The sequence below is a fragment of the Salvelinus sp. IW2-2015 genome, linkage group LG30 (assembly GCF_002910315.2).
Source record: "Salvelinus sp. IW2-2015 linkage group LG30, ASM291031v2, whole genome shotgun sequence".
NCBI classification, from domain to species: domain Eukaryota; kingdom Metazoa; phylum Chordata; class Actinopteri; order Salmoniformes; family Salmonidae; genus Salvelinus; species Salvelinus sp. IW2-2015.
The window spans coordinates 3,658,517-3,685,590 of NC_036869.1; the positions used below are offsets into that span (position 1 = coordinate 3,658,517).

The window sequence follows — 27,074 nt, forward strand, 5'->3', positions numbered from 1 at the left end:
TGATAGACATTTGAGTGAAACTAAACCAAAAATCAGATGTTGTTTTTGTCAGGTTTTGGCCAAGACTGTTCGGGTTTTGGTCACTAGATGTCCCCATTGCACCTTTTTTGTACCTTTTGTTTTTCTTGCTCTAATTATTGTTTGCACCTGTAGGTCATTCCCTTGTTAGTATTTAAACCCTGTGTGTTCCTCAGTTCCTTGCTCAGTGTTTGTAAGTTAGCACCCAGCCCCAGCCCAAGCCTTGTTATATTCAGATATTTCTCTTGTTGGATTTTCCAGAGGTTCTCTGGTTTAGTTCTTGTGTATTATTTGAGTAGTCTTTTGAGGTTTGTTTTTTCCCTGCTGTTTTTTACCTCTTTGTGGAGTTTCTTTTGTATTTTGGAGGATTTCCATTTTGTGCCTTTTGGCTTTATTTTTGGACATTGTGGATTTAGTTTCTTTGCCTGAAGATTTTGTTCTTTAATTAAACCACCATCTCTAGTACTGCTGTGTCTGCCTCATCTTCTGGGTTCTGACGATTATTAGTGACTGTTTCTCGCACCGGGTCCTGACAGTTTTTCCATTGGAATTTGGTTGTGCTTTTAGATGGTTGAAGTCACAGTGATAACACATTGGAAATTCAACTAACCTTTGGTTGTCTTTTTAAGTGGGTGAATATAGGTTGTAATCTCATTGATCAACGTCTCAACCAAATTATTATCCAATTATCCACATTGAAATTATGTAGTGTACCCAGTGGGCAGCTTTCACAGTCACAATGAACCTATCAGCATCGCATATGGCCGCCATGAGGCATTGGCGAGACAACAACAGCACACGACACAATACACTGAGACTCATGAGGTAAACCAGAGTATTTTCAATGTGCTGTTTTCCCCAATGTTTGCTAGGATTCAGGAATGCTATGTTGATTCCTATTCAATTTGGTGCATACTTGAAGCCCTGGGTTACATTCAAGAGGACAAATTGTTCTCAGCAGTCATCTTCTAACATGATGTTTTATCAACTTATTATGGCTTCTCTGGACATAACTCCCCATATCCCTTCCAGAATGAACCTTATGTTATGGCTAGTCTCTCGTGACAGACGAGCTGGCCAGGCCAGCGCACACACAATATTTGGTTCTGGGTGCCGAGATTATATGATAATTAACTTTTATTTATATGAGCAATTTGTACACTCAACTGAAATCAGTTTGCAAGGGTTAGGCTAAAGGTTCTGAAACTGTAACAATTGACATTGACATGCTGACAGACACACACATCCATAAATGACCCATTTACACACAGTAAACATCCATAACATAGCATTCAAGTCTTACATCAATCAACTGTCATGACGCAAACATGTTTTGTACTCTGGCAGGACACTCGGTCAGGGCTCTGGATTCCAGACGGACTTCAAATTCACTGTTGATTTACCCCACGGGAAATTCCTTCTCAGATCAATCCCAAAGGCTCAGATAAGGACAAATGTATGCTTTGGAGGAAAAAATAGTATCTCGTAACAGATGATGAGAACCAATGTGTGCTTTGGAGGAAAAATAGTATCTCGTAACAGATGATGAGAACCAATGTGTGCTTTGGAGGAAAAATAGTATCTCGTAACAGATGATGAGAACCAATGTGTGCTTTGGAGGAAAAATAGTATCTCGTAACAGATGTTAATATCCTAAATAGAGTAGCTGGCCACTAAGTCTCTTAGTTCTTCTTTTAAACATATTTGTTGTGTGCTTTGTGTTATTTAGATAGGACAGTGAAGAGGAGACAGGAAAGATAGCAGTAGTTCAGAAGGGCAGTGGTTCAGATTCAAACTCATGCCAGCACTTCTCAAATCTCTCCTCTGGGACCCCCAGAGGTTTCACAATTTAGTTGTAGCCCTGAAGTAACTCACGTGATTCACCTAGTCAAGGGCATGTTGATAAGTTGAAAAGTTTAATCAGGTGTGCTAGCTCCAGAATAGATCAAATACATGGAAAGTCTGGGGGTCCCTGAGGAGAAGTTTGAGAATGTAGCGTTATGACTATAACTACTGTTCCCTGAAGGAGGGAAACAAGGTACAACATACAATGGGGAGTATCACTCTCTCGACATTGGTTGACGTATATACAATTGCACCTGACAAGGCCAATGAAATCCGCACCTCACTGGAAGACCCGCCTAGTGACTTTCCCCTGTCTCAGCTGTAAGCACCCTGTGGGCTACACTGGGAAAAGTGACATCCAAGTGAAAAAACCTTACAAAGTGTGTGGTGATGCCCAACTCGCCGCAGCACAAATATCTCCTATAGTCAACCCTTTAAACAATGGCCAAAATGCTGCCAGCCCCCTGGTGGAGTGGGTGCGTACTCCACTAGGTAACCCTTGTCCCTTGCTGTTTTATGGCAGGAGATAGCCTCCACAATCCAGTGGGAGAGACACTGCTCAAAGAGTGCCCTGCAGCTGAGCTGGATTAGCAAAACAGACAATAAACTGGTCACACAACCGGATATCTCAGGTTGTTCAATGTATGTGCGTAGAGCTTGCACCAGACACAGGGCATGTAACCTCTGTTGCTCTTCAGAAGCAAATGGAGGAGGCAAAAAGGGAAACACCTCAAACGCTAAGGACTTGTAGGGCATGGCCATTACTTTTGAGGCAAAGGCCGCATTTGGACACAAAGTCACCTTARAGTCGACCGGGGCGAACTGAGTACAGGAAGGGTGTACACCTTTCAGGAACTGCAACACCAGTGGGTGAGCCCCTGGTGAGGCTCAGTCAATTCCCACATGCTGAGATAGCGGCCATATATACTTTTAAAGTGGAGAATGCTTTTAAAGCTCCTGTAGAAACATAAGTATTTCCCAGAGCACTGAAAATGAACCAGCCCTTTATCTTGGCACCAGAGCTCAAACACTTGCCACTTATACTCATACAGCCCTCTCATAGAGGGAGCACTTGCTGACTGAATGGTAGCAATAACATTCAGAGGTAAACCTATAGCCATCAGATCAGTCCTCTCAGGGGCCAGTTCCATAGTAACCAAATCTCCGGCCTCGCGTGCCAAACCTGCCCGTGCATCTGGAATAACAGATCCCTGCGCTGCCAGGAGTTGCCATGGGTCCCTGCCTAAAAGGCGCACAATAACAATCTCCATGAACCAAGGCTGCCTGAGCCACAGGGAGCCACAAGTATCAATGATAAACCTTCCCGATGTGGGCTGAATCAGAACCACTGGCGGAAACGTGTAAAGGAGGATCTAAGGCCACTGGTGTGCCAGAGCGCCCGTTCCCAACAGGTCACTCGGATCCCTCATCGTTTTCTCGTGATGCTTAAAGATCTACGTCGGACCTGCCGAACATTTCCCATAGTATGTTGACTGACTGAAAGAAAATGTAACGTTATGACTATAACTACTGTTCCCTGAAGAAGGGAAATGAGGTACAACACCTGTTTGGCCCAGCACCGCCTGTTCCTGGGCTCGGTGAAGAGTGGTATTAAATTGAAGGAATGAATCTGATCCTCACGTTTATCACCTGTGGAAGGCGGGACTTCCAGTGAGGTGTGGATTTCATTGGCCCTGTCAGGCGTGATTGTACATCCTTCAACCGAAGAAGCGAAAGTGCAACTCCTCTGTAATATGTTGTACCGAAGTTGACTGACTGAAAGGGAACCACTAGCCTAGGCTATATATGTGTGCTGGGGTTCGCAGAACTAAGTGTTGCACCATCCAGGCCACTACATATCATAGTCCTCATCCAAGTCCATATGGCTAAGGCTGTGGTTGGGGATCACACAGACAGATTTGCTCTTCTTCTTACGGTTCTTCTTCTGCTGTGCTGGGTCATAATCCCCGACCAGAGAGAGGTAAGAGGCCATGCTGTTTCTGACACCGTAGCTCACCATGTCATTCCTGTTCTCCTGGCCCTGCGCAGCCCCTGCGCTGATCAGATCGTTCCTGTTGATTGGTTCATATATATAGAGAGAGAGGTGATTAGAACATATTTGAGCCAATCACGCAGAGTCCCATCTTCCCAGTTTTCCCACAAGCCATGTTTTCCATTGGCCAAAAAGCAGGACTACAATTTGATTGCAGAGATATGAGAGCTGCAACGAATGATACTAAACTATGGGTCGGTACCTGTCTATTTTCTTCCAGTCAAAGTTGTTGTGTCGCATCACTACAGGGGGTGGCTGAGAGGTGATGTCTATGGGGCTGATAGTCCCAGACAGACACGGGCCAGTGAGAACACAACACAGACCATCTGCAGAGTCTAGGGGATCAGAGATGGACTGGGTTAGACACAGACACATGCACATACACTGTATGTTATCAAAAACAAACACATACTGTATTCTCACAAGCACTCATGACATGAAGCGGTCAATTATGTACAACAGCAAACCAATCAGTTTTTTAGTTTTGCCTAACCCTACCACCACTCCCCTAATTGGAGTAAACTAATGGACAACAACACTTGGGCTTCTACTTCCAGCTTATACATACTATATACATTTTAYGGACACAGTATATTGTACATTAGTTATCTTTTGCTTGTTTTTAGTCCCACCGTTCAGCTACCCTCAACCCCTCCCATCTATCTGTGAAGACCATTTCTATTTGCCATATATTTTCAACTGTGCTTTGAGGTTTCACAAAAGTTCTGAACCTATTTAGATTTTATGGACATAAACTCAGCAAAAAAATAAACGTCCTCTCCCTGTCAACTGCGTTTATTTTCAGCAAACTTAACAGGTGTAAATATTTGTATGAACATAACAAGATTCAACAACTGAGACATAAACTGAATAAGTTCCACAGACATGTGACTAACAGAAATTGAATMATGTGTCTCTGAACAAAGGGTGGGTCAAAATCAAAAGCAACAGTCAGTATCTGGTGTGGCCACCAGCTGCATTAAGTACTGTCGTGCCATCTCCTCCTCATGGATTACACCAGATTTGCCAGTTCTCGCTGTGAGATGTTACCCCACTCTTCCACCAAGGCACCTGCAAGTTCCGGACATTTCTGGGGGAATGGCCCTAGCTCTCCCCCTCCGATCCAACAGGTCCCAGACGTGCTCAGGGTTGAGATCCGGGCTTTTAGCTGGCCATGGCAGAAGACTGACATTCCTGTTTGCAGTTAATCACGCACAGAATGAGCAGTATGGCTGGTGGCATTGTCACGCTGGAGGGTCATGTCAGGATGAGCCTGCAGGAAGGGTACCACATGATGGAGGAGGATGTCTTCCCTGTAACGCACAGCATTGAGATTGCCTGCAATGACCCAAGCTCAGTCCGATGATGCTGTGACACACCACCCCAGACCATTATGGACCCTCCACCTCCAAATCGATCCCGCTCCAGAGTACAGGCCTCGGTGTAATGGTCATTCCTTCGACGATAAACGTGAATCCGACCGTCACCCCTGGTGAGACAAAACCGCGACTCGTCAGTGAAGAGCACTTTTTGCCAGTCCTGTCTGGTCTAGCGACGGTGGGTTTGTGCCCATAGGCGACATTGTTGCCGGTGATGTCTGGTGAGGACCTGCCTTAAAACAGGTTTACAAGCCCTCAGTCCGGCCTCGCTCAGCCTATTGGAACAGTCTGAGCACTGATGGAGGGTTGTGTGTTCCTGGTAATAACTCAAGCAGTTGTTGTTGCCATCCTGTACCTGTCCCGCAGATGTGATGTTCGGATGCACCAATCCTGAGCAGGTGTTGTTACACGTGGGTGCCACTGCGAGGATGATCAGCTGTCCATCCTGTCTCCCTGTAGCGCTGTCTTAGGCGTCTCACAGTACGGACATTGCAATTTATTGCCCTGGCCACATCTGCAGTCCTCATGCCTCCTTGCAACATGCCTAACACACGTTCATGCAGATGAGCAGGGACCCTGGGCATCTTTCTTTTGGTGTTTTTCAGAGTCAGTAGAAAGGCCTCTTTAGTGTCCTAAGTTTTCATAACTGTGACCTTAATTGCCTACCGTCTGTAAGCTGTTAGTGTCTTAACGACCGTTCCACAGGTGCATATTCATTAATTGTTTATGTTTCATTGAACAAGCATGTGAAACAGTGTTTAAACCCTTTCCAATGAAGATCTGTAAAGTTATTTGGATTTTTACGAATTTTATTTGAAAGACAGGGTCCTGATAAAGGGATGTTTCTTTTTTTGCTGAGTTTAGTATACATTAGTTTTTTTGTTATTTTTAGTCCCAACCTTCAGCTCCCCTCCACCCCTCCCATCTATTTCCGATCTGATCAGTTTGTAAAGTGGCACAGCAACACAAATACAACAATCCATGGCTTCCCCAGAGTAAAAGACAAGGAGCAACTTGGAGACGCAAATGATAGTAATGAATAGCTAAAGGAGATCCTGGAAAAGATAGCTAAAATGCTCTCAATGCACACCAAAACAACAAGAAACTGCTACAAAATCTACAAAAGTAGATTTGTTTGAAAAGGGCTGGAGAGAATGGGTGTATGGATGCATAGGGTTGTCGTGACTCTCGCTCCTGGGTGAGGTTCAAAGATAGCCAGCCCCCCCTCCCCACCAGAGAGAACTTTTTTATTTTTCTCTCTTGCCTTTGCAGTATTGAGAATGGAATGTCTGAGTGTTACAACAGACACTTGGCCAAAACTTTAACATCAAAAGACTGGACATTGAAACAATATTTCAAACAGTATTTCACTAACATAAAGAATGTGGGAAATGGTTGGTGGGGATCCAAACAATAATCATGTCATATCCGTTGTTGTTTTGTGACGTCATTAGGGATGGTATAACAAGATAACTGTAACTCTGCAAGTGTACATGTCCTAGTTATCGGATTTACATCTAAATGTTGTAAAACTTATATGATTAAATATGAAAAAAAATTGTGAGAAGATTAAATGTGATTTTAGCCTTCTAAATGAGATAATTGTTTTTCACATAAACTTTTGCCAAGTCAGTAACAACGTCCATGTGAGCACAGACATTGTGGCAATGTGATGGAACTGCCCTCTAAGATGAGTGCTTAAAAGGACTCGCTGAAGAATTAACATATCAGACCAGAGAACGCGGGGACAATCCACGCGTTGAAATGGTTGCAATTTAAATGCAGACCAGCGTGACTGACTGCGTGAGCTGAACATTACAAAATGGTTAAAAACTCTCAACGAGTGAAGACGAAAAACCTACACATTCAGTCTGAACCTGTATATGTAAAATAGTCTAGGAAACTCGACCGAAGCCGAGAAAAGAAGAACATTTCCCTATCACCACCGTGGGATATACCTTTGACGTATCTACTCTAACGAACAGGAGGAAGAACAGACCCCTCTCAACACCGTGCGTTATGTCTGATGTATCCACTCTAGCGAACGCTCCGAGACAAAGAAAACTACAAAGGACATTGTGACCTCTAGTGGACAACCAGAGACTTACACAACCAGTCTTACATCCCTCAACTTCCTATAGAACATTGAGTTCAGAGAGAGATGACAGACAAAGACATCTAAGCGTAAATATGTGTTGTTTTTCTAAATCCGAATGGGCAGTTGTTAGGGTGCTAAATATCCATATTTATGGTGAGCATATTATTCAACTGTATGTACGATAGTTGAATTCCTTTGTCTCTCCATTTCCCTCTCTTTCTGAACCCTCCATCTTGTGTAACATATCGATTTAGTCCACTAGGGACTTTTCATTGCATTATGTTAGTAATCAACGTATACTGTGTGTGTATGTGTTTATGTATATCAGTGTGATTATTTAGTTCGTAAATTAAATAATTAAGCCCATTTGTGTATTGCTGATTCATACGTTAGGTTAGGTTTTGTGTAGATAGCCAAGMATTTTGTGACGTTCAGAATGAGACTGATGAGGTAATGACTAACAATTGACTGTGATTGAAGTAAGAGATATTTATATCTTTAGAGTTTAAATCGGGAGATAGTAACTCGTTAACTTCTTATGGCTGGGGGGCAGTATTGAGTAGCTTGGATGAATAAGGTGCCCAGAGTAAACTGCCTGCTACTCAGGCCCAGAAGMTAAGATATGCATATTATTAGTATTTTGGATAGAAAACACTCKGAAGTTTCTAAAACTCTTTGAATGATGTCTGTGAGTATAACAGAACTCATATGGCATACAAAAACCTGAGAAAAAATCCAACCAGGAAGTGGGAAATCTAAGTTTTGTAGGTTTTCAAGTCTTTGCCTATCCAAGATACAGTGTAAATTTGGTCCGATTGCACTTCATAAGGCTTCCATTAGATGTCAACAGTCTTTAGAACCTTGTTTCAGGCTTCTACTGTGAAGGGGGAGCGAATAAGAGCTGTTTGACTAAGGGGTCTGGCAGAATGCCATGAGCTAAGTCACGCGTGCGGCCGTGAGAGCGAGCCGCGTTCCCTTTCATTTCTAAAGATAAAGGAATTGTTCGGTTGGAATATTATTGAATATTTATGATAAAAACATCCTAAAGACTGATTCTATACATCGTTTGACATGTTTCTACGAACTGTAACGGAACTGTTTTGACTTTTCATCTGGACTAAGTGCCTGCGCCTAGTAAATTTTGATTTGTGAACTAAACGCGCGACCAAAAAGGAGGTATTTGGACATAAATTATGGACTTTATCGAACAAAACAAACATTTATTGTGGAACTGGGATTCCTGGGAGTGCATTTCGATGAAGATCATCAAAGGTAAGTGAATATTTATAATGCTATTTCTGACTTCTGTTGACTCCACAACATGGCGGTATCTGTATGGCTTGTTTTGGTGGCTGAGCGCTGTACTCAGATTATTCCATGGTGTGCTTTCGCTGTAAAGTTCTTTTGAAATCTGACACAGTGGTTGCATTAAGGAGAAGTATATCTTTAATTCCATGCATAACACTTGTATTTTCATCAACATTTATGTATTTTTGTAAATTGATGTGGCTCTGCAAAATCACTGGATGTTTTGGAAGCAAAACATTACTGAACATAAATTGCCAATGTAAACTGAGATTTTTGGATATAAATATGAACTTTATCGAACAAAACATACATGTATTGTGTAACATGAAGTCCTATGAGTGCCATCTGATGAAGATCATCAAAGGTTAGTGATTCTATTTCTGCTTTTTGTGACTCCTCTCTTTGGCTGGAAAAATGGCTGTGTTTTTCTGTGACTAGGCACTGACCTAACATAATCGCATGGTATGCTTTCGTCGTAAAGCCTTTTTGAAATCGGACACTGTGGTGGGATTTACAACAAGTGTATCTTTAAAATGGTGTATAATACTGTACTTGTATGTTTGAGGAATTTTAATTATGATATTTCTGTTGTTTGAATTTGGCACCCTGCACTTTCACTGGCTGTTGTTAAATCGATCCCGTTAACGGGATTTCAGCTGTAAGAAGTTAAAGAACTTTTCCCGTGGTGCCCCAAGATTGATAATGAGTTAATTATTACATGGCTAATTTAATCACGTAATAATTTAAAGTAGTTAATTAATTTGATAAAATAACTGTCTTCACATTAATGGTAGTCACGTCTTTACAGGGTATATGTTTGGTATTTTATTAGGATCCCCATTAGTTGTTGCAAAAGCAGCAGCTACTCTTCCTGGGGTCCACACAAAACATGAAATAGGACATAATACAAAACATTAATAGACAAAAACAGCTCAAACTATCTAGGTTGCATGTGAATGAAGGAGAATAGATGTATGGATGGGTATAAATGTGTCTGAGAAAAGATGAGAGGTTGGGACAAACGTTGTTTGGGTGGACAAGGATGGGAGGGTTGGACAAGCTTGGCAAGGATGGGAAGGTTGGACAAACCTGGCTTGGGTGGGCCAGGATGGGAGGGTTGGACAAGCTTGGCTTGGGTGAGCAAGGATGGGAGGGTTGGACAAGCTTGGCTTGGCTGGGGGGTGTAAAGGGGGGAGAAAATTTGTTGAGGGTCTGTGGGAAAGGGACAAGCTTGGCTTGGGAAAGAGGGAAGGAAGGATTTATACTGCAATGTAATTGGATTTCTTTTTGTGACTTGCAAACCTGCTGTAAAATGAATAAGAGTTCTGGCCAAATTAGGAGAGGATGACAAGTCATTATTATTCCTTATTTGCCATTGTAGTTAAGATCCAACGGTGGTTATTGGCGAGAGTGGAGATGGGCTCTATCCGAGGGGTCGGGACGAGAAGTTGGGAGGGCAGTAGACACTTCCCTGGAGTATGTGTGGTGCCTCCACTCATTTCACTTTGGTCTCTCGGTGGACCCACTCTCCCCAAGTAGAGCCCCACCAGCCCCACTCTCAGTGGAGCCCCACTCTCGGTGGCACCACATTGGGGGGGGGGGGGGGGGGGCTATATGGAATTGTTTTAAGAAGGTCATACCAAGAATCATTTAGCTATTAGATTTAGAATTTTAAGACCCCTTGACAAATAGAATTTGGCATTACTGCTATTAGTCCCCCCCAAAAAACCTTAAGGAATTTTGTTCTGAAGTGTCTGTCTTGTATCTGAGAGATGAAAGAAAGATCAGGAAACATACATGTACATATATGTACAGTACCAGTCAAAGGTTTGGACACACCTACTCATTCAAGGGTTTTTCTTTATTTTTAACTATTTTCTACATAGTAGAATAATAGTGAAGACTACAAAACTATGAAATAACACATATGGAATCATGTAGTAACCAAAAAAGTGTTAAACAAATAAAAATTGTCACATCTTCTCTTGCTCCTCCCCTCCGGCGTACCTTCATAATTTCCTCCCCTTTATATGTCACTGTCTTATGTTCACTCACCGGTTGGTATTGTTCTTGTTTAACGGCGTGTTGCCTCCTGTTTTTGTTGTTTTATTCAACTTTTCACCTGCTTCCCGACTCAGCTCTGTTATTACAGAATACCAACTCAAACTATGGAAGCAGCAGGAAAATCGGATATCTATTAGACGGTCGGCGAGCAAGGGTACCTTCTACGTCAACACCATGACCAGCTGGCTCAACTGGGGATGGCCATGGAAGAGGTTCTCCGCAGTTTGCAGCATCTCGAGGGACATTGCAGACCAGCAGCGGAGGATACTCTAGAGCCAGTCTACCCAGCGAGCCAGTGAAACGGCTCATTCAGCAACCCGCTCAGGTCAGCGAAGCTCGTCTTTCCCTCCCAGAGAAATACGACGGTACACCATCCAAATGCCGTGGCTTCCTCCTTCAGTGCTCCCTCTATTTGTCACACCAGTTGGGAGCCCCCACCACCAGGAGGTCTAAGGTTGCCATGATTATTTCTCTGCTGACCAGGCAGGCATTGGAATGGGCTACGACCTGTGCGAGAAGGTCCAGACGGAACTGGCCTGTCGGGACAACAACCTTATCCTGTACGCTCTCATTGCGATGGCCATCCGCCTGGATAACCTTCAATGGGAGCGTTTGCATTCTCATCGCTTCTCTCCCTCCTTCTGCGARTACTTGGGATCAGAGCCTGAACCCATGGAGGTAGGGGTCACACGCCATTCCACGGCAGAACGAGACAGATGGATACAGCTGGGGCTATGCCTGTGCTGTGGGCAAGGAGGGCACAAGCTCCAGCGGTGTCCGGTACATCAGAATCCGAGATCCACTAGAGCAGAGGGACGGTCACGTGATGTTTCATCCCCTGGATCAGGAGTGAGTATTCCAGATGCAACTCTTCCTGCTAGACTCTTTTTGGTTTCTATCCCTCTGGCTGACTGTCCCTCATGTACTGTGTCTACAGCTTTATTGGATTCCGGCGCCGCGTGGAACTTTATGGATCAGACCCTTGCCTCCTCCCTCAACATTACCATCTACCCGCTCTTCTCTCCTTTTCCAGTTCAAGATCTTGACTGTCGGCCATTATGATCTGGGACCATCACACACATTACTCAACCACTCACCCTCACCGTGGAGTCACCAGGAGAACATCCCCTTTTTCATCACCAATGCACCAGTTCACAAAATCATCCTCGGCCTCCCTTGGCTTCAACGCCATGACCCTACCATCTCATGGTCGAGGATGAGAATCAGACTGGTCACCTGAATGCCGGAAGACCTGCTTCCCTGTCCCATGTGGTTCATCGTCGGTTGAGAGTCCTGTGTTTGCCCTTCAGCCCAACATCCCGGAGGAATACCAGGACCTAWGGGAGGTATTCTCCGCGCTACTTGTCTCCCTCCTCATCGCCCTGGGACTGTGCCATCGACCTGTTTTCCGGTGCTACACCTCCGCGCAGACGCATCTACCCTCCGTCTGTGGCTGAGACCCAGGCCTTGGAGGATTACATTCAAGAGGCGCTCCAACAGGGTTTCATCCTCACATCCACGTCTCCTGCATCGGCTGGTTCCTTTTTCGTGGCCAAGAAGGATGGCGGATTACGCCCATGTATCGATTACCGAGGTCTCAATGACATCCCCAAGAAGTATCGGTACCCTCTCCCGTTGGTGCCGTCAGCCATCGAGCAGCTCCGCGGGGCCCAGTTCTTCACCAAACTGGACTTGCGGAGTGCCTACAATCTCATCCGCATCCTGGAGGGGGAGGAGTGTAAGACGCCGTTCAGCATGATGTCTGGTCACTACGAGTACTTGGTTATGCCCTTTGGCTTAGCCAATGCTCCGTCATTGTTCCAGGCATTCGTCAACGAGGTGTTCAGGGACATGCTCGGACGTCAGGTGATTGTCTACATCAATGACATCCTGATCTTCTCACAAACCTTGAAGATCACATCACCCACGTTATAACAGTCCTGGAACGCCTCTTGGTCAATCAACAGTTTGTCAAGGCGGAGAAGTGCCAATTCCATCAGAAGGCTGTATCCTTCTTGGGTTACCAAATCAGCCCGCAGGGAGTGAGGATGGAGGACAAGAAGGTAGATGCGGTAAGGTCATGGCCAGTCCCAACCACCGTCAAGGGTTACAACGGTTTTTGGGGTTTGCCAAATTCTTCCCCCGTTTCATCAGGAACTTCAGTGCCATCGCCGCCCCTCTCACCTCCCTCATCAACGTTGGGCCTCGTAGGTTGCTGTGTTCTCCAGCAGCCGAAGAGGCCTTTCGTCTCCTCAAGGGGCGTTTCACCTCCGCTCCCTTGCTAAAACACCCAGATCCCATGCTACCTTTTGTGGTTGAGGTAGACTCATCTGAGGTGGGCATGGGGGCAGTTTTGTCACAAAGACAGGGTAACCCATTGAAATTGTATCCTTGTGCTTTTTCCTCCAAGAAACTGTCCTCAGCAGAGGAATTGCGACATCGGCAATYGAGAGCTCCTGGCAGTGAAGTTGGCATTAAAGGAGTGGAGACATTAACTGGAGGGCGCCAAGGAACCATTTGTCATCCTCACCGACCATCAGAACCTAGCGTACATACGGACAGCGAGGAGACCAGTGGTTTGGGATGTCGGTGTGGACATCCGCCAGGCTCTGGAGAGGGAGCCTGCACCCCGGAATTGTCCTCCCGAGTGCATCTACATTCCCACGGGGATAAGGGATCGGCTGCTGACCTGGGCACACACAGCTGTCGTCACTTGACTTCCAGGTATTTCTCGCACCCATCCACTACATCGCTGAGAAGTACTTGTGGCCCACCTTGGTGCAGGATGTCACTCGGTATGTCAACTCCTGTTCCGTATGTGCTCAAACCAAGTCCCCCCGGAATGCTCCAGCAAGGAAGCTCCTCCGACCGTCATTTCTGGGTATCGGCCTCACTCCAACGGGTAGGTGGAGATAATGAACCAGTAGCTGGGGAGGTTCCTGAGGAGTCACTGTCAGGACCGGCAGGGTGAGTGGGCACGATTCCTTCCCTGGGCAGAGTACGCCCAGAACTCTCTACTTCACTCCTCCACTGAGTTGACCCACYTCCAGTGTGTTTTAGGTTTCCAGCTGGCCCTGGACCCCGGGCAAGATCGCAGCTCCTGCGGTAGATGAGTGGTTCCGGTAGATGAGTGTTGAGGAGGTGTGGAGCGACGCGCACGTGAGACTCCAGCGCGCCGTCCATCGTCAGACGGAACAGTCAGACCGCCACTGCGGTGAGACCCCTGTGTTCCATTCTGGGGACCGCATCTGGCTCTGTACCAGGAACCTCCCACTCCGCAAGCCCTGCAAGAAAGTCCCCGGTTTGTGGGGCCATTCAAGGTTCTCCGGAGGGTCAACGAGGTAACGTACAGGTTACAACTACCCAGTCACTATCATATCTCACCCTCTTTTCATGTCTCCCTTCTCAGGCCAGTGGTTCCTGGTCCCCTAGCTGATACTGTCCCCCATGACACACCTCCATCCCCCCCTGGACATCGAGGGGGGTCCGGCGTACGCTGTCAGCTCCCTACTGGACTCCCGAMGTCATAGGGGTCGGCTCCAGTATCTGGTGGACTGGGAGGGGTATGGCCCAGAGGAGCGGTGTTGGGTTCCATTGGAGGACACTCTGGACCCCAGCATCCGTGATTTCCACCTTTGCCACCCGGACCGACCCACTCCTCGGGATCGTTCCTCTGGTCGGCGTCGTCCTACGGCTGGAGCAATGAATCAGGGGGGGGGGGGGTACTGTCACATCTGCTTCTCCCCGGCGTACAACGTCACTGGAATACTAACCACCGGTCCTGGGATTCATCATTACGCACACCTGTTAATCATTATATTTCACACCTGGACTTCATTACCTTCATCATTTCCTCCCCTTTATGTAACTCTCTTATGTTTACTCACCAGTTGGTATTGTTCTTGTTTAACGGCATGTTGCCTCATGAAATTATCTCGTTTTTGTTGTTTTATTCAACTTTTCACTTGCACCTGCTTCCYGTCTCACAGCTCCATTATTACAAAAATATATTTGAGATTCTTCCCCCTTTGCCCTGATGACAGATTTGCACATTCTTGGCACCRTCTCCAATATTGAAAACTCAAATACATGTAACTGAAAAGTTTGTCTTTTGGACATCCAATCAATGTTGAGGGAATCCTATTTGACTCAGAAAAGGAAACTTATATGATAGGTAATGTATACAAAACCATGGAGAAAGCCTATCTAACTGACAATCTCTTAGAAAAAAATATAAACTATTGCAATCAAGACTTAAAAATAACTGATAGACACAAGATGGAGGGAGTGTTGGACCATAACTAAAGAAATTACAGGTAACAAATGTATGCTTAATCCAGTATAAACTAATGTATAGAATTTATTATACAAAATTWAAAAAATTCTACAGCACAATGGCAGAGTCATGTCTTAAGTGTAAAACAATGCAATCAATGCTTTCTTGGAATGCTATGAAGTCTGGAAGTTGTGGGAGGAGTTAGAAAGTTGGCTGTCAGAAGTATTCCAATGTAAACTTACTTTTAAACCATCTATCTGCATATTTCAAGACATGACATATGAGGGTGTGGTGAGAGAACCAATGGGGTGGACCATACTTTAATCGTCAATGATTTAGAAAAAAATCTCTACTCAAAAACTGGAAATCAAATGATCCTTCATCACTACGGCAGTGGATGAATCAAATGTATTGTTATTTATTATTATTATTATTTAAATATTGAATATTGAGTGTGGGCTACAGAAGAAAATAGAACAATGCAATTTGAGGCCATATGGCATAGAGTGCAACAAGCACTGGAATGTTCCAGTGGATGAAGGATGAGGGGGAGTGGGATTGTGAGAAATGTGTGTGTGTTTGTTTGTTGGCTTTTGTATGGTTATTGTTTGAGAAAATAAATAAAAGTAAAACAGTGTGACAGTCAATATGAAAGACCTAGTCTCAGCACAAATATGTTAAAATGGTCATCAACAACAGCATTACTTCCTGTTTTGTTCTTAGTGTGTGTACTCTCAGAGCTAGGCCAACGCACAGTGGAAAGATGGCAAGCATCTGATAAGAAAAAGCTATTTAAAAATTATTGAGGTTATTTTCAGTGTGTGTGTGTCTGTCTTGGACTCACCAGAGTAGTGGTTTACCATCTCTTCTAAGCACTGGAAAGTCAGACGAGGAGAGATATAGTACCAGCTGTTCTCCAGGCGAAAGATTTTATAGTGCTGGATGGATCTGTGCTTCACAGACATGGAGTAGACACCTGCAAATATAATATAACATAAAAGGCATTAGGTATAGGCCTAGATAGATCTTAATAGATACCAATCTCCTATCATCCTACTGACATTCAGTTTAATAACCCCCTTGAGTTGATGTCTGCACCCGGAAAATTATATTAGCATAAAACATAAAAAAACCTGTCTGTTCAATCCTCCACCAATGGCGGCCTTCTACATCTGAAGTGGAAGGTGGCTGAGCTACAGTGATGTTTGTTAGAACATGAGACATCCAGAAAATCGGTCTTCTCACTAAAACGTTTGTAGTGTCCGAATGGTTTGCCTACAAACTAATAATAATTGGAACTCTATGATGGGAATAAAGATGAGACTCTCACGATGGTGTACTCTGTTTTGCTCTATGACCCTCACAAGACTTACTTGTCTGAAGGTAGCTTTGTACCAGTTTACAAAATGAATGTAAGAACAGTGCCTTCATAAATTATTCACACCACTTKACATTTTGTTGTGTTACAGTGTGAATTTAGCCTAAATTAGTTCAGTATTAAACATTTGCTAACCAAGTCACATAATAAGTTGCATGGACTGGAATAGTGAATAGTGTTTAACATGATTTTTGAAAGACCACCTCATCACTGTACCCCACACATACAATTATCTGTAAGGTCCCTCAGTTGAGCAGTGCATTGTATACACAGAGGCAAGGAGGTTTACCAAATCCCCACAAAGGGCACCTATTGGTAGATGGGTAAAAAAAACATTGAATGACATTGAATATCCCTTTTGAGCATGGTGAAGTTATTAATTACACTTTGGATGGTGTATCAATACGCCCAGTCACTACAAAGATATAGGCGTCCTTCCTAACTCAGTTGCCGGAGAGGAAGGAAACCGCTCAGGGATTTCACAATGAGGCCAAAGGTGACTTTAAAACAGTTACAGAGTTTAATGGCTGTGATAGGAGAAAGCAAACTGAGGATGGATAAACAACATTGTAGTTACTCCACAATACTAACCTAAATGACAGTGACAATGACAATCTATGTAATCCATTTGGAATTCAGGCTGTAACACAACATAATGTGAAATAAGTCATGGGGTCTGAATACTTCCAGAATGCACTGTATATGGAAGTAGTTCAGCGCCCCCAAAAAAATTTGTGCGACCCGACCGAATTCGCATAGTGAGTTATAGAGCTGTCATTCTTATTGATCTGTTCTACATGCGCTATTTCTATGCTTCCCTTATAAAGTTTTGTTTTTGAGTTTTTTTACTTTCGGTTTTGTACACCAGATTCAAACAGCTGACAATGCTATATTTTTGATTATTTAAAATATATTTCACAGTGATTTGCATGGTTCAATGATTTTTTACATAAACTGAAATTAAGTGAACTATTATAATTTTAGCAACCAGGAAATGATTTATGCATGTTGCACCTTTAAATATGGGTAATAAAATTAAAAAATAAAATTATATATATATATCTATACACACAACCGTTCAAAAGTTTGTGGTCACTTAGAAATGTCCTTGTTTTTGAAAGAAAAGCTAATTTTTTGTCCATTAAAATAACATCAAATTGATCAGAAATACAGTATAGACATTGTTAATGTTGTAAATGACTATTGTAGCTGGAAATGGCTGATTTTTAATGGTATATCTACATAGGCGTACAGAGGCCCATTATCAGCAACAGCTTTCTTTAAACTACCAACAATAACACTGGTTACATTGCTGGAACTCTTTAATATTGTAAATGACTATTGTAGCTGGAAAGGGCTGATTTGTAATGGAATATCTACATAGGCGTAGAGAGGCCCATTATCAGCAACAATCACTCCTGTGTTCCAATGGCACTTTGTGTTAGCTAATCCAAGTTTATAATTTTAAAAGGCTAATTGATCATTAGAAAATCCTTTTGCAATTATGTTTGCACAGCTGAAAACTGTTGTACTAATTAAAGAAGCAATAAAACTGGCCTTCTTTAGACTAGTTGAGTATCTGGAGCATCAGCATTTGGGGGTTCGATTACAGGCTCAAAATGGCCAGAAACAAAGCACTTTCTTCTGAAACTTGTCAGTCTATTCTTGTTCTGAGAAATGAAGGCTATTCCATGCGAGAAATTGCCAAGAAACCGAAGATCTCGCACAACGCTGTGTACTACTCCCTTCACAGAACAGCGCAAACTGGCAAACTCTAACCAGAATAGAAAGAAGAGTGGGAGGCCCCACTGACAACTGAGCAAGATGACAAGTACATTAGAGTGTCTAGTTGGAGAAACAGATGCCTCACAAGTCCTAAAATGGCATGTTGGCCTACTAGGCAGAGTTCCTCTGTCCAGGGTCTGTCTTCTTTTGCCCAACTTAATATTTTATTTTTATTGGCCAGTCTGAGATATGCTTTTTCTTTGCAACTCTGCCCAGAAGGAGTGATGGTTGCTGATAATGGGCCTTTGTACGCCTATGTAGATATTCCATAAAGAAATCAGCCATTTCCAGCTACAATAGTCATTTACAACATTAACAAGGTCTACACTGTATTTCTGATCAATTTGATGTTATTTTAATGGACCAAAAAATTGCTTGTCTTTCAAAAACAAGGACATTTCTAAGTGACCCCAAACTTTTGAACAGTAGCGTATATATAGATATATACAGTTGAAGTCGGAAGTTTACATACACTTAGGTTGGAGTCATTAAAACTCRTTTTTCAACGACTCAACAAATTTCTTGTTAAGAAACGACAGTTTTGGCAAGTCGGTTAGGATATCTACTTTGTGCATGACACAAGCAATGTTTCCAACGATTGTTTACAGACAGATTTTTTCACATATAATTCCAGTGTGTCAGAAGTTTACATATACTACGTACGTTGACTGTGCCTTTACGCAGCTTGGAAAATTCCAGAAAATTATGTCATGGCTTTAGAAGCTTCTGATTGGCTAATTGACATCATTAGAGTCAATTGGAGGTGTACCTGTGGATGTATTTCAAGGCCTACCTTCAAACTCAGTGCCTCTTTGCTTGACATCATGGGAAAATCAAAAGAAATCAGCCAAGACCTCATAAAAAATTGTAGACCTCCACAAGTCTGGTTCATCCTTGGGAGCAATTTCAAAATGCCTGAAGGTACCAYGTTCATCTGTACAAACAATAGTACGCAAGTTTAAACACCATGGGACCACGCAGCCGTCATACTGCGAACCGCACTGTTGGTTAGAGCCTGTAAGTAAGCATTTCACTGTTGTATTTGTCGCACGTGACAAACTTTGATTTGATTTGAAGGAGACACATCTCCTGGAGATGAACGTACTTTGGTGCGAAAAGTGCAAATCAATCCCAGAACAAAATCAAAGGACCTTGTGAAGATGCTGGAGGAAACAGGTACAAAAGTATATATATCCACAGTAAAACGAGTCCGATATCAACATAATCTGAAAGGCCGCTCAGCAAGGAAAAAGCCACTGCTCCAAAACCGCCATAAAAAAGCCAGACTATGGTTTGCAACTGCACATGAGGACAAAGATTGTACTTTTTGGAGAAATATCCTCTGGTCTAATGAAACAAATATAGAACTGTTTGGCCATAACGACCATCGTTGTGTTTGGAGGAAAAAGGGGGAGGCTTGCAAGCCGAATAACACCATCCCAACCGTGAAGCACGGCGGTGGCAGCATCATGTTCTTGGGGTGCTTAGCTGCAGGAGGGACTGGTGCACTTCACAAAATAGATGGCAAAGTTGTGGCAAAATGGCTTAAGGACAACAAAGGTCAAGGTATTGCAGTGGCCATCACAAAGCCCTGACTTCAATCCTATAGAGAATTTGTGGACAGAACTGAAAAAGCRTGTGCAAGCAAGGAGGCCTACAAACCTGACTCAGTAACACCAGCTCTGTCAGGAGCAATGGGCCAAAATTCACCCAACTTATTGTGGGAAGCTTGTGGAAGGCTACCCAAAATGTTTGACAGAAGTTAAACAACTTAAAGGCAATGCTACCAAATACTAATTGAGTGTATGTAATCTTCTGAGCCACTGRGAATGTGATGAAAGAAATAAAAGCTGAAAGAAATAATTCTCTCTACTATTATTCTGACATTTCACATTCTTAAAATAAAGTGGTGATCCTAACTAACCGAAGACAGGGAATTTTTACTATGATTAAATATCAGGAATTGTGAAAAACTGAGTTTAAACGTATTTGGCTAATGTGTATGTAAACTTACGACTTCAACTGTATATATATATATATATATATATATACAGTATATATATTTCAGATATAGGACAGAGATTTTAAAACAATCTTCCTTTTGAAAAAACATTTTTCTATCTGTTTTCCCGTGTATGAATCTGTTATTTAATGCGTTTCTATGGGCTAATAGCAGTAAGACCAAATTCAATGTTTCATCCAATAATTTGTATATATACACTGTATATTTGTTTTATACTTAAAGAGGCATCAAAAAAATCCCCACCCGGTTTAGACTCTTAAGGAATAACTTGGTAGGGCATTAAATGTTCATGCACTCACCTCTCTGCTGGGTGCTCTCTCTGATCATGAAGGAACCCCACTCTGTTTTCAGGGAGACTAAGTAGTTCCTCTGCCTTCTGCCTCACTACTCCCTCAAACAGCCATCTTTTAAAACAACACACACACACACACACAGCACACACACACACACACACACACACACACACACACACACACACACACACACACACACACACACACACACACACACACACACACACACACAAGGGAACGGTATACATTATATCACTGTACAAAATCAAGTCAACACAGCCTTTAATTATGACAACACAGAACATAGTTTTAACATTGCTTACCCATGGTAGACTTTGGCAGTATGGTTGTTGGGGATGTAGTTCTCACTTCCTGATTGGACAGACCGGACTCTCCACCAGTTGCCTTCCCTGAAGAACACAGATTAAAGGAGGACCTCAATAGGTAACAGAAACTAAATCTGAAATTGTAGTTCCCCCTATTTGTATAAGTGTTAAGTGTTATGCATCAGATTTCCCCCAATGTGTTCATTCTTTGTTGTGTGCAAAATGTTATTGATTGTGTAGTGTTGTTTTGTATTATTGCATGCTTTGTAGTTATACTTGTATGCAGAGCCTTCCATTTTGTTTTGGAAAGGACTGTGTCTGTCCTCTTTTGTTGTCACGGTATCTATATCTGTAACTCTGCATCTATCCATTTCTGCCCTAGGAAGCTTTTAGTACAGAGTAGGGTTGCAAAACTACCGGTAATTTACCAAAGTTACTGTAATCTATGGTAATTTATACTCAAATAACTTTACAAAAAATATATGCATACTGTATTCCTTTTTTATATATGTGTCCATGAGTTTCTAGTGGATAGATAGACCATATGGTTGAAATATCATAATTAATGATGAAAGCATCTAATCAACAATGACATTTTTWAAATAAACTCTGCAGCTTTTTTCACAATTGCCCTCAGTTTGGTGCCAAAACTTTTACAAGAAAGACATATTGACATCAACAAATAAATAAAGGATATTTCATGCTGAAACCTTCATATTAAACACCAATGATATTCACTAAGTTGTAGGGTTTATATTTCGGGTAATGTTTTCCAGGTTTGTCATTCTATTTTGTGTTTCAAAATCATCTTATTTGATCATTTTATACATGTTACATGTGATAAGAGCACACAGAGGGCCAGAGAGAATTACAGACACCTGGGATCATCTAAATGACCCAAAAAGTCTACTAGAGGTCATGTGATGAAATTCTCCAAAGACCTTGAACGTTTCGGCAATTCTGGTATAACTTTGAAAGTTATAATATATATACATATATATATATATATATATATATATATACAGTGGGTGAGGAGGAACAATTATTTGATACACTGCCGATTTTGCAGGTTTTCCTATTACAAAGCATGTAGAGAGTCTGTAATTTTATCATAGGTACACTTCAAATGTGAGAGACGGAATCTAAAACAAAAATCCAGAAAATCACATTGTATGATTTTTAAGTAATTAATTTGCATTTTATTGCATGACATAAGTATTTGATCACCTACCAACCAGTAAGAATTCCGGCTCTCACAGACCTGTTCGTTTTTCTTTAAGAAGCTCTCCTGTTCTCCACTCATTAACTGTATTAACTGCACCTGTTTGAACTCGTTACCTGTATAAAAGACACCTGTCCACACACTCAATCAAAACAGACTCCAAACTCTCCACAATGGCCAAGACCAGGAGAGCTGTGTAAGGACTCATCAGGGATAAATTGTAGACCTGCACAAGGCTGGGATGGGCTACAGGACAATAGGCAAGCAGCTTGGTGAGAAAGGCAACAACTGTTGGCTCAATTATTAGAAAATGGGAAGAAGTACAAGATGACGGTCAATCACCCTCGGTCTGGGGCTCATGCAAGATCTCACCTCGTGGGGCATCAAGATGATCATGAAGAAGGTGAGGGATCAGCCCAGAACTACACGGCAGGACCTGGTCAATGACCTGAAGAGAGCTGGGACCACAGTCTCAAAGAAAACCATTAGTAACACACTACGCCGTCATGGATTAAAATCCTGCAGCGCACGCAAGGTCCCCCTGCTCAAGCCAGCGCATGTCCAGGCCCGTCTGAAGTTTTGCCAATGACCATCTGGATGATCCAGAGGAGGAATGGGAGAAGGTCATGTGTTCTGATGAGAACAAAATAGAGCTTTTTTGGTCTAAACTCCACTCGCCGGTGTTGGAGGAAGAAGAAGGAGATGAGTACAACCCCAAGAACACCATCCCAACCGTGAAGCATGGAGGTGGAAACATCTTTCTTTGGGGATGCTTTTCTGCAAAGGGGACAGGACGACTGCACCGTATTGAGGGGAATCTATGGGGACATGTATCGCGAGATCTTGGCCAACAACCTCCTTCCCTCAGTAAGAGCATTGAAGATGGGTCGTGGCTGGGTCTCCAGCATGACAACGACCTGAAACACACAGCCAGGGCAACTAAGGAGTGGCTCCGTAAGAAGCATCTCAAGGTCCTGGAGTGGCCTAGCCAGTCTCCAGACCTGAATCCAATGGAAAATCTTTGGAGGGAGCTGAAAGTCCGTTATGCCCAGCGACAGCCCCGAAACCTGAAGGATCTGGAGAAGGTCTGTATGGAGGAGTGGGCCAAAATCCCTGCTGCAGGTGTGTGCAAAACCTGGTCAAGAACTACAGGAAACGTATGATCTCTGTAATTGCAAACAAAGGTTTCTGTACCAAATATTAAGTTCTGCTTTTCTGATGTATCAAATACTTATGTCATGTAATAAAATGCAAATTAATTACTTAAAAATCATACAATGTGATTTTCTGGATTTTTGTTTTAGATTCCGTCTCTCACAGTTGAAGTGTACCTATGATAAAAATTACAGACCTCTACATGCTTTGTAAGTAGGAAAACCTGCAAAATCGGCAGTGTGTCAAATACTTGTTCTCCCCACTGTATATTATTCCCTCTAATATACCCTCCCTTTGCAACCCTAGTGCAGAGACTGTGGGTTTATAATTGTTCTAACAGACAGACAAAGTACTGACTCTACTTACTGAGACAAGACCCTCAGCTTCTCTCCCATCCTAAAGATCGGCTCACTGATGTCTGGAGAAGGATAGTCATGGAGAACGACAAGCGTCTCGTCTTCTCCTGCTGAGGAATTGCCAATATTACACAATTAGATAGACGTTAACACAGAGACACAATTTGCCAGAAATATAGGAAATAATTGTCTCATTGTAACTTCTAATTCAAATGAATTATATGAAACACTTGGACAAATGGGTAAACAGTATGTCATCTAAAAAGTCCTGAGTCATCTTTCAAAGCTGTGTGAACTTATTATATATTGTAAAGCCTGAACACATTACAATATCAAAAACTGCAGTATCACAAAGAAACGGCAAATAACTGCTCAATATCTAAAAAAAATATTGAAGCCTTACCCTTTAATACACTGTCATGGTAGTTTGAATTTGTTTTGTCCCCAGCTCCCCGTCCCCACATCACATTCCCCATAGCGGCACTCTAATGGGTCTGAGGACAGACGGACATACGGTATAGCTGGTCATCAAGCTAGTCATCAACACAAACTTCCGATAGCAGACAGAGAGTAATCTGGCTGGCCAGTGAAGGCCCCATCCAGCACCTGTGTCCCTGTGTCCCTGTCATGCATGTGTGCATGTTGTAACTTCCCTATTAACAGCCAGAGTGCTATCTCGACCAGGACACGCAGTCGACTGCAAAACCTGAGGTGTGGCTCTGAGCTCTTTCCATCCTACCCCCTTTCTAAATAATAAAAATACTGTATAACTCATGTTGCAAAATGTGTTAACTAATTGGAAGGTCCATTTGTGTGTAMAGCAGTTGGCTATATTGTGTAGCCTATATGTTTTTTACCTCACCCATAACGCATAGTGAAAACTCCTGATTTTCCAAATGTTATGTCGAATCCTGATTAAATTCAGCATTTTCAGGTTTCTATCTAGTATTCACTATATTCACATTATAGAGTAGTACACTGGAGTAGATGCTATATTAAAACTGTAGTGTCCAATTGTCACTCTGATGAACTAATAAGAGAACACAGGAAAGAGTGACACAGTGGAAACAATCAGAAGATAATATCTTGGTTAATTTGCATGATATGTCAGCAAATATTTATCATGCTGTGTGTCAATGCTATTTATAGTCAGAGTAAAAATGTTTATTTGACCAAATGTGACCAGCAAATCAAATCAAATCAAACGTTATATGTCACATGCGCCGAATACATGTGTAGACCTTACTGTGAAATGCTTACTTAACCAACAGCGCAGTTCAAGAAAGAGATAAGAAAATATTTACTAAATAAACTAAAGTAAAAAATAATAAAAAGTAACACAATAGAATAACAATAACGAGGATATATACACGGGATACCTGTACCGAGTCAATGTGCAGGGTTACAGGTTAGTCGAAGTAATTTGTGCATGTAGGTTGGGGTGAAGTGACTATGCATAGATAATATACAGCTTAGCAACAGTGTAAAAAACAATGGAGGGTGGGGGGGGGGGGGGGGGGTCAATGTAAATAGTCAGGTGGCCATTTTATTAATTGTTCAGCATTCTTATGGCTTGGGGGTAGAAGCTGTTAAGGAGCCTTTTGGTCCTAGACTTGGCATCCGGTACCGCATTCTGTGCGGTCGCAGAGAAAACAGTCTATGACTTGGGTGACTGGGGTCTTTGACAATTTTTGGGCTTTCCTCTGACACCGCCTGTTATATAGGTCTGGATTGCAGGAAGCTTGGCCCCAGTTGATATACTGGGCCGTACACACTACCCTCTGTAGCTCTTTACGGTCAGATGCCGAGCAGTTGCCTACCACTGTTGTGTCGTCAGCAAACTTAATGATGGTGATGGAGTCGTGTTGCACGCAGTTGTGGGTGAACAGGGAGTACAGGAGGGGACTGAGCACACACCCCTGAGGGGCCCCTGTGTTGAGGATCAGCGTGGCAGATGTGTTGTTGCCTACCCTTACCACCTGGGGGCGGCCCATCAGAAAGCCTAGGATCCAGTTGCAGAGGGAGGTGTTTCTTCCCAGGGTCCTTAGCTTAGTGATGAGCTTTGTGAGCACTATGGTGTTAAACACTGAGCTGTAGTCAATGAACAGCATTCTCACATTGGTTTTCCTTTTGTCCAGGTGGGAAAGGGCAATGTGGAGTGTGATTGAGATTGCGTCATCTGTGAATCTGTTGGGGCGGTATGCGAATTGGAGTGGGTCTAGGGTATCCGTGTGGATGCTCTTGATGTCATGACCAGCCTTTCAAAGCACTTCATGGGTACCGATGTGAGTGCCACAGGGTGGTAATCGTTTGGGCAGGTTACCTTTGCTTCCTTGGACACAGGGACTATGGTAGTCTGCTTGAAACATGTAGATATTACAGACTCAGTCAGGGAGAGGTTGAAAATGTCAGTGAAGACACTTACCAATTGGTCAGCGCATGCTTTGAGTACACGTCCTGGTAGTTTGTCTGGGCCCGTGGCTTTGTGAATGTTGACCTGTTTAAAGGTCTTGCTCACATCGGCTACCGAGAGCGTTATCACACAGTCGTCCAGAACAGCTGGTGCTCTCATGCATGCTTCAGTGTTGCTTGCCTCGAATCGAGCATGAAAGGCATTTAGCTCGTCTGGTAGGCTTGCATCACTGGGCAGCTCGCATCTGAGTTTCCCTTYGTAGTCCGTAACAGTTTTCAAGCCCTGCCACATCCGACGAGTGTCAGAGCCGGTGTAGTAGGATTCAATCTTAATCCTGTATTGGCACTTTGCTTGTTTGATGGTTCGTCTGATGGCATAGCGGGGTTTCTTATAAGCGTCCGGATTAGTGTCCCGCTCCTTGAAAGTGGGTGCTGAGGTGTATTTATGTCTGTAATAAAGCCCTTTTTATGTCTGTAATAAAACTCATTCTGATTGACTGAGCCTATGCCCTCCCAGGCCCACCCATGTCTGCTCTCCTGCCCAGTCGTGAAATCCATAGATTAGGGCCTAATGAATTTATTTCAATTGACTGATTTCATTCTAAGAACTGTAACTCAGTAAAATCTTTGAAATTGTTGCATTTTGCATTTATATATAGGCTTAGTACACTTTTACCAGACACATACTGCAATAAATGTATGACAGCCTCGAAAACTCACCTAGCTGCTGAGTCGTGTGGAGTCGTCAGACTTGGAGGGCCAGTAGCAGGGGATTCTAGTTGAGCATGGTCTTTGGCTCTGTGTGTTGAAGATCAGCCAGAGGAAGCATGCCAGCTACACTGTTACACTATTACTAATGACCGTCAGAGTTTCACAGTTCACACCCTCAACTGATGCATGCATAGTGAGGCGAGAGCACTTCCTCTGGCCAAACATATGCACACACACACACACACACACACACACACACACACACACACACCACACACACACACACAACACACACACACACACACACACACACACACACACACACACACACACACACACACACACACACACACACACACACACACACACACA

At 43.1% G+C, this 27,074-nt stretch overlaps 1 protein-coding gene across 1 annotated transcript; it reads right to left on the bottom strand.

Moving 5' to 3' along the window:
* Window positions 1-982: 982 nt before the first annotated feature.
* On the bottom strand, window positions 983-26,879 carry sla1a (Src like adaptor 1a). Its single transcript, XM_070436091.1, is given in 9 exon segments — window positions 983-3,935; window positions 4,119-4,251; window positions 15,886-16,017; window positions 20,527-20,563; window positions 20,565-20,631; window positions 20,844-20,930; window positions 23,590-23,686; window positions 23,983-24,073; window positions 26,712-26,879. Coding segments are annotated over 8 exon segments (846 nt in total). The 5' UTR covers window positions 24,056-24,073; window positions 26,712-26,879; the 3' UTR covers window positions 983-3,715.
* Window positions 26,880-27,074: the final 195 nt, after the last annotated feature.